The 12,306-nt window shown below is 42.6% G+C and overlaps 1 protein-coding gene across 3 annotated transcripts in view; it reads left to right on the top strand.

Annotated features, from left to right (window-relative positions):
• ELMO1 (engulfment and cell motility 1) overlaps positions 1-12,306 on the top strand; it is a 523,086-nt gene that overhangs the window by 359,123 nt on the left and 151,657 nt on the right. For all 3 annotated transcript variants that reach the window (XM_041727391.1, XM_041727393.1, XM_041727394.1), the window contains exon 16: positions 3,460-3,596. In XM_041727391.1, the coding sequence (XP_041583325.1) occupies positions 3,460-3,596 (137 nt within the window). The remainder of the gene's footprint in view (positions 1-3,459; positions 3,597-12,306) is intronic.

Raw genomic sequence — 12,306 nt, 5'->3', positions numbered from 1 at the left:
AATAAATAAATAAATAAATAAATAAAATCTTTAAAAAATAATAATAAAATAAAGAATTTGAGGTGTGAAGGCAGAAGTAAAAGGAAGAAACCAGTCAAGTGTTTTCTCTTTTAAAGGTCTTTCCTGGAAACTGTACCCAGCACTATCCATGTATCTATCACTGGTTGAAGTTGTGTCATAATGATCACTCTTAGTTATAAGAGAGACTGGGAGGTGTACTTTTTTTAGGTGGGTGCATTGTTGTAATGAACAAAATTGGGGCTTATTAACAAGGAACCTAACCTGTTTATTTCTTGAAATAAGTTACATAAATTAATCTAGTGTGACTCTTCGCCAGGAACTGACTATCTATAGGAAACCTCATGTGTTCTAGAGGCCAAGAATACCCCAAGAAGATGAAAGAGTTGGTTCAGTAGAAGCTAGAACCAGGTGCACTATGTCTTAGGTATTCAAGAGAGTTGTCAAGAGTACAGCTTGACCCAACCCAGAGAAAGGGGAGGAGTGTAACCTGGTGGTTTGAATCTAACTCCACTTGGACCAGGACTAGTAGAGGGAAAGCAGAGGAATCCTAAAATCGAAATATATCATAAGTATTAATAGTTAATGCCACTTGTAAGATTTTACTTCATGAATATTTTCTGTGGGTATAAAAGCAATTCTTTCATACTTGTGTTGGGTGGGGGAGGTGCAGTAGAGTCAGAGTTAATTGGGAAACAAAATAAGGAAATAAGTACAACCAGACAATGATGGGCTTTGGTGATAGAGGTTGGAATCCTCACTGTACTACTTGCAAGCCTGGTGACGTGTGACCTTGGAGAAGTCACCTAACCTTTCTAACTCTCCTTTTCTAATTAAAAAAAAAAGGAAATAAATTGATAAAATCTTCCTCACATGCTTCTTGTAACAACTAATAATGTAGATCCCAATGCCTGACATATGGTGGTGGCAGTGGTATGGCTACTGTTGGTACTGTCACATTGACAGGTGTTGTCCATCAGCAGATGCTGGTTGTATACTTGCTGTGAGCCCCACTGGACTCGGGGGTCAAGATCCTGGTTTCTCTTGAAGGAGCAGTTCAAGAGAATCTGAGTAGGTGAGAAGTTAATTTTCAAAGCAGCAGTCACAAGGAAATGTCCTGTGCTCTTGTCACCTAAGGCAGGAAGCCTGCTGAGCCAACCATAAATGCAGGTTTCAGATGCTCATTTGGGGCTACCTCAAGAAAGCTCATGATGAAAGGTTTAATTTCTCCAAGTTTTATCTTCTTTATATATAAAATGAGGATAAGCATAATGCCTGCGTCCCAAGTTGTTGTGAGGATAACACCAGAAGAGCCCCTGGCACATGATGTGTACCCAGTGTATATTCTCGATTATTAATGATGTTTCTTCCCTCTCTCTTCACCAAGCAACGGCAGGGGTTGTAGGTCTGTTTTGTCTGGTTATCTCAGTAATCCCATAAATACTTTAACTAGGGCATAAAGTACGCATATGATCACAGTGGGCCCCAAAAGATACGGTGATAATGTGATTAATCATGAGTCTTGGATAGCAGTAGAGTTTGAGAGTGCTGCTGTGGACTTGTAAATTCCACCGGCTTCGGTGCTTACGGAATTGAGACTGACAGCTCATTGCCCAGGGCAGCAAACACACAACCGCCTGTGTTTACGTTCCAAGTTCTTTAAATAGCTTTGTGTCCCAGGTCAGAACTTCATTCTTGCCATTTTTCTGCCAGTGACACAGGCTGGGGGCTGGGGTGACATATGTTCTTGCTGCTAATTTCTGAGATGTGAACAGGCTTGACTAGGAACTGGGGGGAAATCAAAGAATGGCCCATGTTCTCAGCAATGATATGCTGGCACAACATTCCTTATCATCACCACCACCTTGCTCCACGTTTGCGACAACTTCTCCGCCTTCAAATCACTTTCCCGTGAGTCATGTCATCTGATCCTTTCCAAAACCCATGAAGATGGACAAGGAGATCTCATTAACATTTTTTTAGTTAAGAAAATCCAGGTGCAGAGAGGTAAATGACTTGCTCCTGATTGGCATGAGCTGGACTGGAACCCAGATTTTCTGTCCTCAGACCCAGACCTTTCCTACATGACTGTACATTGCTGTTAGCCTGTGTCCTTAGCTTGTCTGGAAGAAAATAGCATTTATGGATCTTCATATCTACCCTTTCAGAAGCCTGGAATCTTCTATGATAGAAGAGGTTGGTGCAGGGTAGCTCGTGGCCTCACCAGAGCAGAGTGTGTTCCCTTAGCTTTGATTAAGATTTACTTGCTGGGGCCTGCACCAGAGGATTCTCTCTGGGTAGAGTCAGCCACATAGCAGGTGCAGGGCTTTCCCAGGTACCCAAGGTCTCTGCTAGAAACCCAGCTCCTGCCCTGCCTCATCCTCTTCTCCTAGGCTTCCAGGGCTTGAAATTCCACCGTTTGGAACCCTGAAGGCTAATTAGCCTTTAAAGAGATGCCAATTAAAAAAAAAAAAAAAGAGATGCCAATTAAAATAGGAAATCTTTCACTATGCACAATAGCTTATATTAAAAAAAAATTTAGGGTACTGTTTCGAGTGGGGGGTGGCCACAAAACCTGGCTCCTTCTAGTATCCTCATCCGTAAGGCATGAACCGTAAGAGGCATTGTAAAGATCAGATAAGGTGTATGTAAAAGGAGTATAAAAATGTAAGCTGCCCAGATAGCAGGGAAGCAATGGTCTGGGAAGGAGGGGAGAGGTAGGCACAGCTAGAGCTCAGAGCGCTGGCTCCGACACCCAAGCTCTGCAATGGGGAGGCATGAAGGCAGTCTGGCTGATTTCACATTTTGGTCCAGGACTGGACCATTCACGGCCTCCAGAGCCATTTGGGTTGCTTTGACCTCCAGCCATCTGTGTCTGGGAATGCGAAACAAATGGTTAATGGCATCAGATGGTATATGATCTCATATGTCCCCCTGCTTACTACCGTAAGAGGGAAAGAGCCCCCTGGAGAAATAATCAAGGATGCTATTTTCAAAGTTGCAATTAATTGTGTGCTCGGGAAAGCTCATCCTCTGCCAGTTATTCTGTCGAGAAAGGGGAAATTAAGGGTGATGGAGCTGTGACGAAGAGGCCAGTTTGAATCGTCCTTTTAAGGTCAAAAAGCAGGCATAGAGCCCATATTCAACACCAGGGATCCTGAAAAAAAAAAAAAAAAGAAAAAAAGATGTAAGGGTCTTGTCGTGGGGGTTGGTTAGGAGCTGACTTCCTTCAGGCAAAATCCATGCCTAGGAACTGGTCTCACTGGCTGACCTTCAACTTGACAGCTGCACAGGGACTGTCATTAGGTTGCTTTTTCAAAAATACCTTATGTCCACTGTGGCTTGAGCCCTGTCATCTCTCTTTGGGACACCTATGTGTGATTGTGTCCTCTCATTTCACTCTGCAAACTTCCTCTCTAACGTCCCTGCTCTTTCTTCCAGCTAGTGAGACCTGCAACGACTTCCACCCAATGTTCTTCACCCACGACCGATCCTTCGAGGAGTTTTTCTGCATCTGTATCCAGCTCCTGAACAAGACCTGGAAGGAAATGAGGGCAACTTCTGAAGACTTTAACAAGGTAAGGGGAATCTGATGCAGGGGCAGCAGGTTTCTGGGCCCCAAAGAAGCCCCACATCTGGTGGGGCCCCTTAGCTATACACGCCTGTATGGACATGAGCTTTGTGTTCGTGATGAACTCCAGGGATGAACTTGGAGCAGCTTTGTTCCTTTTGGCTAACCAAACTGGAGCCACCAGCAGAGACCCTTTCCTGAAACGTATCATCTAGATTAACATTTTCCCTTAAGGACATTAGTCCAGGAAGCCTTGATACGGCAACATCCTCTGGGAAAAATGCCTCCTGCTCCACCTGTGCACGTGGCTGTTAGAGAAAGATCAGGAAGGCTGCTCTGTTTAGGCAACTTGATTTCTTCGCGGATTATGGATGTGTTGAGATAATCTGTCCTTTGCTGTGTCAAAAAGAATTTTTATTGAAGTGCAAAATCTCTTTCAGGGAGTTGAGTAAGTTTATATGGAACATTTTTTAGTTTATGGAAAGCATTCAGTTCTTTGAACGGATGAATTTCACATTTCTGTTTGTAAGTAAATATTGGGTGCTGAGAACAGTGTTAACCAACTTAGAGGAAGCAGAAATATCATGTAAACTTTTCTTTCTTTTTTTCTTTAATTATTTAAGATGGCCTTTGCCTTTTTTTTTTTTAAGATTTTATTTATTTATTCATGAGAGGCACAGAATGAGAGAGGCAGAGACACAGGCAGAGGGAGAAGCTCCATGCAGGGAGACCCATGTGGGACTTGATCTCGGGTCTCCAGGATCACACCCTGGGCCCAAGGCAGGCACTAAACCGCTGGGCCACCAGTGCTGCCCATGTAAACTTTTCAAGATAAAATCTCTATTCTTAGATAAAGGCCTTGTTAATGATAATCACAAGGCCAGTAATAATTGGTAGTTGGGACAGGTATGTTTAGGACAGGAATATTGGGAGAGTCCTCAATACTTTTAATTTGCTGCTATTTTCTGGATGTGGATTTGATCCACCACCCATGCCTGCTGACCTGGTCCTGGGGACATAGCTGTTGCTAAGAGTCTAAGGGTCTGATCTCACAGTCCTGTAGGGCCTTCACAGCTGGTGCTTGGGGCATAAGAGAATATCAGAATTCCAACTGTCTCATTGATCTTTGCCCTCCTGTCACCTTTCCTCTGAACTTACATTCCATCCTTCTTTTCCACCATATTTCTGGTTCTTGGCATCTTGAACTGATATTGGTTGAGAAAAAGAAAACCAGGAAAAGGAAATAACACTCTTTGCCAAGCCTCAGTCTGGTTCCAACCTGACCGTGTCCATCAGCGTGATGATCTTACCTGCAGCTGAGGCTGACAAACGCCATTCTATCCCAGTCACCTTGGGCCATCTATCTAATTCGTTGAAATAGGCCCTAGTGACGCCCCTCTGTGAGAGCACTGATCTGCAAGCTACAATCTAGAGCTGCCAAGGGTCTTAGCAGCTATTCCCAGGGGCAGGCATGACTGAAAAAGAGAGGTGAAGGAAAGAAACCCAGTAATTCAGTAGCCTCCTAAGTGCACTTCACTTGATTACTAGGGACTTTGCAATTCAGGTACAAATCATCCCTGAGAAAAAGGAACAAAGTCGCAGGGAGACCTCTATACAATCAAGGCAAAAAAACCAGTTAAATAGTCTCTGAAATGGCCAAGGCCACCTTGCCCCTGGATCAGATCAACTCTTCGTGTACTATAGTGCTTCTGAAAGCCATCCGGTCCTCAGCTCTCTTGTGCAAGGGACACCTGTTCCTTCAGAAGGGGACCTCCCAGGCTGTCATGTGTTCCTGCATCAGAGAACTGTCTGCTTCCTGAGAGGATTTCATTCTCTCTGCTTCTTCTGAATTCCAGAAATTGGCATTTTTGTAAATTATAATAATGCAAATGTTCTTGTTGTTGGTCTATGCGCAGATAAGGCATATGGAAAATACTACCAAATAGCTCAAGAGGGCTAGCACTTAGACGCTCCAATCCTACAGAACATACAGTTTATGAAATGAAGCCCTGAGAATGCATCAGCAAAGGGAACCAGAGGCTCAGTCTGGAGGAGGTGGGCATGGCTGTCGGGTCCGTGTGGCTCCTCACAGCTAGATACTTGGGTCAGTGGTCATGTAATCCTGCCTGTGCAGGGTGAGGTCCCTAAAAGTGTCACTCTGAAACTTTTTTCATATTTAACTTATGTGTAAGTGAAAACTGCCTTTAGCAAGATCTAAGGGCCACGTTTGGGGGATAGTTTCTTATTGTGGCCCTAGTGCCATCTTTTTGCATTGTTTACCAATCATAGACGTCAGTCCAGCATCATATTTGAGCTGCCAAGTAGTGACAGCAGTTTATGGCTATGAACAGGCAGCCGGAAGCTAAGACGCCGAGGGTCCCATCCTATGTACACGTATCCATTGTCAAGAGTGGATACCAGAGGTGGGTCAGGGATGGGAATGACAAGGGATGTAAATGTTGCACATGAAATATTTTTGCTTTGGTTGCCTTTTTTGTTTTTTAGTATTACTCGTGCCTTACTTTGGTATAACAGAAAAGTCATACACTATTTTATCATGTGTGTACTAGTTTTCTATGGTTGTTGGAACCAATTGCCACAGACTTTGTAGTTTAGATAGTACAGATGTACTCTCTCACAGTTCCATAGTTTAGAAACCAGAAATGGGATTTATGGGTTAAAATCAAGGAGTCAGCAGAGCTGTGGTCCTTTTTGGCTGCTCTTGGGCCTCTTTGGCTGCTCTCCTTACCTTTCAAGTTCTAGAAGCCACCCGTATTCCTTGGCTCATGGGCCTTTTTATCTTCAAAGCCAGCCAACTGTGGGTCCCGCCTGTCCTTCCCACGTCACACCTCATCACTCTAATCCCTCTTTGGCTTGAATCTTTCACTCTTACTGACCCTTGTGATTACAGTGGACCACCTGGATAATCCAGGATAATCTTCCCTATATTAAGGTCAGCCGATTAGGAACCTCAATTCCATCTGCAACCTGAATTCCCCTTTGCCATATAGGGTCACATATTCACAGATTCTGGGGATTGGAACATGGACATCAATGGGGGGCTGCATTTTTCTGCCTACCATAATATATATTTAATTTGAGATGTATTAAATTTGTATCTGTATTTGTGTGTATCAACTTAAGGTATTAAAACATAGACACGAGCTTTTTGTTGTTGTTGAATACCAGTCAGAGTTCCGCCAGTGATTGCTCAAGCACAGATTTAACTGTGTCCCTTTTCTTTTATGTCCCCATTTTGCCTCTAACAGGGTTTTGAAAGATGGGCCCTGTATGAGGGCCTCTAGGTCAGTGTCTTCCTGATTTTTTTTTCTTGCTGCTTGTCTATCAGCCACTGCTGTGCTTTGCCGGATAATAAATTGGAAAGGAAGAAGAAGAGCTGAAATTGTAATCAGTTCACTTTTCTTCCTGTTAATAACTTGGTAGTAGAAGCTATTGATTTTAGGAACAAATGTGGATTTGGTGTTATTGGTAGATTTAATGTTTTTCTTGTTTCTGAAGATTGTCCAAATTTGAATTCAGAATATCTTAAAAGAGCCCAACGTGAGACACACTTTCTTTTCAGTTTTCTTGAACACTGTCTCAGACTGCCACTACCTTGAACTGAAGGATGGATGACGAATTTCCTTGTCGACCTGCCACCCAGGTTCTATAAGAAAGGGCTTAGCTATCTGCTTTCTTCAGCTCATTACTGGAGAAGCAGTATCTCTCAATTCAAAATCCTGATTTTACAAACACTAACTAGATTCTAGCAGATGCAAAAAGTTCTTCTACAACCCACTTTGCTTAGGACACTAGTTTGGAGATATATAATATATGGTAGTTAATGCTTTGGCTGGAAGTGAATATTTGGAAAAGCAGCTGTCTTCTTGCTGTAGACTGGGGCAAAGCAGAAGATGCGGTGTTTTTTATTTATGTGAAAGCAGTAGAATTAGAGAGTGATTAAAATATTTATGCTTTGAAAAATACTTTCTTCCAGTTTCCCAATATAGCAGTCTCTGCAGAATAATCCATTGATTCAGGCCATTGAGTTTGTATTCTGTTTTTGCCTTTTATTACCAATATTTTAGAGCATGCATTATTCATTTTTATGGGCATTAGCAAAGAGCTTAAACTGCAGCTGGATACCTCAGCACACAAGTGGCCCCATAATCATTTCACTGAAGCCCTCATTTTTTTAAGCAGGGTAGGAAAGAAGACACAAGTGATTTGGTATTTCAGGTATGGGGATCTCATTTAAAGCTTTTGTCGTAGACCATGCTTCTTTAGAAATTCTAGCAAGGATATACACAGCAAAAGCGATATTTGTGTGTAGCACTGTTTCTCAACCTTTCAGCCTTGCCTGAACCCTAGAATCACCTGGGGGAGGGGAGCTTTGGAAACCTCTGTTATCCCAGTGTCCAGTTGCACAACACACCAGTTACATCTTTGAGATGGGGCCAAAGGTCTCATGAAGATTTTTTCATGAAGGTAGATTTGATCTCTAAAGGTGAATCACATCTATAGAATGGCCATTAATTGCTACATATAACACAAACCACCAACTAGTACAAATCGTGTGTGTCAGTGAAGTTGTCTGTCCATTGGTTTGTAAGGCTTACGTTCTAACCCAACTGGTTCTGCTACTCAGGAACTTTATGCTTGAAAATTTTTGAAAAAGTGGATACCAGGATCCCATCCCCCTCTCTTATGGTGGTGCAATACTAAATTGAAGTAATAAATGTAAAAATGCTTTGAGGAAGTAAAATATCATATGCAGTTGTATTCTTTTTGTATGTAATAAGATAAATCCTGTCTATGAAAAATGAGTAAATTACCCTTTTTAAAAGAAAACATTTGGGGGGGCCACATTATGTTAAAAAATAGGAAGGAAGGAATTAATGTTAAAAAGAAGGAATTATGTCAAAGGGAAGGAAGGATAGAAGGAAGGAAGGAAGGAAGGAAGGAAGGAAGGAAGGAAGGAAGGAAGGAAAAGAAAGAGAAAGGAAAGGGAAAAGAAAAAAGAAAAAGAAAAAGTAAAGCTGTCTGTGTACCACAGATTAGGGTCTGAACTGAGTGAACTCATTTAATTTGGACAGAAAAAGGGTTAAACTGAAAACATCGTGGATTTGGCAAGAAATAACTTTATTAGGCACCTTAGTTTTCCATGTGACAAGCCATGAGCAGCAGCCTAAAAATCAGGTTTCACAAAAGCTCAGGTGCTTAATGGATGGAGAGAGTTAAGGCCTCTGTAGCCATTACCTCGCTGTGCGGACCTCTCTGGGGATGTGTGAGCCTTCTAGATACCTTCAGAATATTTGTTCGTGGCATCAGTGTTACCTTAGATGCTATCAAAATCGGCATTAAAAACAAGATCAAATGACTTTGCCGTGCTTTCAAATTGCCAAAATGGAAGAAACTAATGATTTGAAAAATGTAGTCACTCTAGAGCAAAAGCACTATTTTGAAACTTTACCCAGCAGCATAATATGCAAAGCACACACGATAGAGGTTGGAATCTCGGGGCTTGCAGATGAGAAGCCATCCCTTAAAATAGGAGAGACTGTGCACAGGGAGAACCCAGGCCCATCAGACAAAGCCGCAGCTGCCCCTGGCTAGGCTACGAGCTCCTTCTGAGTCAGTGGGAGAAAATCTCAATTAGGAAGCATTGGAGAGCAGAACAGAGCTCACATCCTGGGAAGTCCCCTGGAAGATTATCCATGGAAAATAGCCACTAACTAGTCACCTCTCGTGGATTTTGGTGTGGTGTAGACAAGGGATTGTTTGAGAGCTTAAAGGCAGTGATTGCATGAATAAGAAAGGGAAATATGTTCACTCCCCGAACTGTTTCCAGCTTACTGACTTTCTGTGCATGCTTTTCAGGGGGCAATTATATATTCCGGAGTCCCCCTCCTAGGCCAGCTCAACCTCACAGTGGTGCAGACGGCGCTCTTGTTGGTTAGCTGAGCTGGCCTAAGGAATGAAACGTGGTCTGTAACTCTCACCATGAATAAACATGAATCTCCTCATTTGCATGAGGCAGGTGACTGTAAAATATCTTGGAGCATGTTGTGAAAGGAGGCTTTGTGCATCTGTGCCCAGGGGAAGCTGGGGAGGACTCAGTGTTGTTTATCTTCATTAGAATTCCATCTAGGGCTGCTGGTATTGATCTGAACGGGGCCTGGGGTAGCTAATAAAGTAGGTGTATGTTTTAATTGAAACATGAATATTTAAGTAGAGGAGAAGTCTTTTAAAGGGCCCTGATGTCGTACAAGGAGGTTATCCATTTTTCAGCTGTCTAGGCCATTTACAAGTATTTATTCAAAAGGCTTCTCATGTTTCACAAAGGTCTTTAGGTTTGACACGAAGGAAATCGCACTTCCTGTAGAAGCAAATGCATTATACGAATAGATTTATTTTTTTCTTTTGATGTTTCCTGTTGGATAGGTAGCAAATGGCTTCGTGTGTGTGCACATGTGCATGTGTTTAAATGAGTGCTTTTAAGGTACTCACTTAAGGTCATTCACTTTTTTTAATGAAATTTGCCACTTCCATTGAGACAGCAATCAAGGTATGTCTCCTACAGTCTTCATCAGTATCAATTGTGCTATCTAGAGACAGCTGAAAGACTGAGAAAGAAACCAACTTTATTAACTTATTGTTTTTTTTCAAGAGACATCTTTTTAAATAGACCCCAGTATGTACACTTTCTAAAAAGAAATGTTTTAATTGCAGGTGACATGGGCCTGACCAAGGCAGGTGGCATGAAGTGTTTTTTCCCAGACTCTTGCATTACCACCTCCCTAGGATGTCTTGTAGACATCCTTCCCTTAATCACCCTCCCCCTGAAATTTTAATTACCAAATACATTGTTACCCGTTTATATATTGTGTGTATATATCTGCGCTTTATACATTAAGAAAGTAAGTTGTTTGTTTTTTTATTTTTCCTGTTCCTCCAAGAACCAAATTTCTCCCCCTGGGGGCACGATCCCTGCCCCATTGAGAATGCCAGGTGGAGAGGAGAGAACGAGGCTGAGCCTGAGTGCAGCAGGAAAGTCTGAAGGCAGCCTTGTCCCAGGGTCCCTTGCCAGCAGTGTGTCCTTGAGCATGTCCTTTAGCCCCCAGACCCTTTCTCACTCTGTAAACTAGTGGTAGCAAAAATAACAACAACAACAATAATAATAACAATGGTGTTTCCCCAAATCCCTGAGACTTAGGCCCTTAAATGTTGACTTTGTAAATTGCCCCATACAAATGGGAGGTGCTGGTGCCAGCAGACAAAACCTAAATAGACAGTCATTTGCACATAGTCATGTAGTATATATAATTGAGCTGCTTTGATTTTCTGAGGTAGTTTGTTCAAATATCTAGAACTACAGATTTTCCCATATCTCTGTGTGGGAACCCACTGAAATTTGGTTTGACTGCAAAGGGAGACTTTGACTACAATGGGGACAGATTCCTAAATGAGGAGAAAGTCCTCTGTGTGGGTTCCTGATAGTGAGGGATGCTCCTCCCCAGCCTCCCCACAGACATATTTTCAGTGTCTGAGGGGCTTAGCCGAACCTCAGAAGCACAGCACACTGGTCATTCAAGAGCCCAGGCCTCCCCAGCCAGCTGCATAGCCTTGTGCAAGGGATTCAGCCCGGTGAGCTCCAGATTGCTCATCTGTGAGATGGGGATGGAAAATGAACACCCCGAGGCGGGCTCTGAGCCCTGGACCAAGTCCGACAGATAAACTACTTAGCTCAGTGTGACCTAAAGCAAATACTAGGTGACACAGGTTTCTAAATGCCTCTGAAAAGGAAAAGGCTAGTCATGGCAATGCTGATGGCAAACATTTTCGGAAAAAGACAAGCTTCTCCTGTGGATCTAGTGATTAAGTTAATAGAACACGCATCCCAGCATGCTGTCTTGGTGGTCCCAGCTGCACAGCATCTGTGTGGCTTTTGTGAGAAACGTGGGGGTGATCATGAAGTGGCCCATTTCCAAGGACTGTTCTGGGTCATGCCTTTGATAGCCTGGCCATCTCTCTTTATGAAGGGATTGTATCCGGAGTCATGCAGAGAAAGTTGGATTTTGTTGACTCTGTTGATGTAATTTCCCTACAAAATAGCTAAGCCATTTAAAACTTGTTTAAAGATCAACCGTTAGGTTTAGTTGGCTGAAAACACTGCTAGCCTGTTTTGCTTTCTTGACATTTGCCCCAACTAGAGCATGTATAAAACTGATAATTACTGTGATTGAGTCTGATGAGTAATTTTGGATAAAGCCCTAACAATAGTGACATACGCATCTCGGAGGTTTCTTTGCACTCAAGGTCTAGCTTAGAGCTCTCTGCATTTCCAGTGTCTTCCTAGAAGTCAGTGTATGTTTCTTTGTATGAGTAACATGCGCTAACCTGATACTTGCCAATTATGAGACAAAAAGAATTGATAGGATGTTCTGCTGGGTAGCAGTACGATACATCAGTCGCTTGGTTCAGCTGCAGACCATCCCTGAACATGGACATAATGGGGACTCTTAAGTTCGCTGCTCTACATTACTCTGTTCAATGACTTCTGAAACTTCTTCCCCTTTTGTTAAGTACACTTTGGGGTGCTGCATGAGTTGTTAACTGGTTCCTATGACCTGAATTTCATATTCCATTGTGGATTGTGTTAGGGATTTGATAATGGCACAGAAATCATTTTATTAGTATATGTCCAATTAAAAGGA

This window comes from Vulpes lagopus, chromosome 13 (assembly GCF_018345385.1).
Source record: "Vulpes lagopus strain Blue_001 chromosome 13, ASM1834538v1, whole genome shotgun sequence".
NCBI lineage: Eukaryota > Metazoa > Chordata > Mammalia > Carnivora > Canidae > Vulpes > Vulpes lagopus.
Note: the sequence above shows the minus strand (reverse complement) of the source record. Positions and strands in the feature narration are given on the sequence as shown.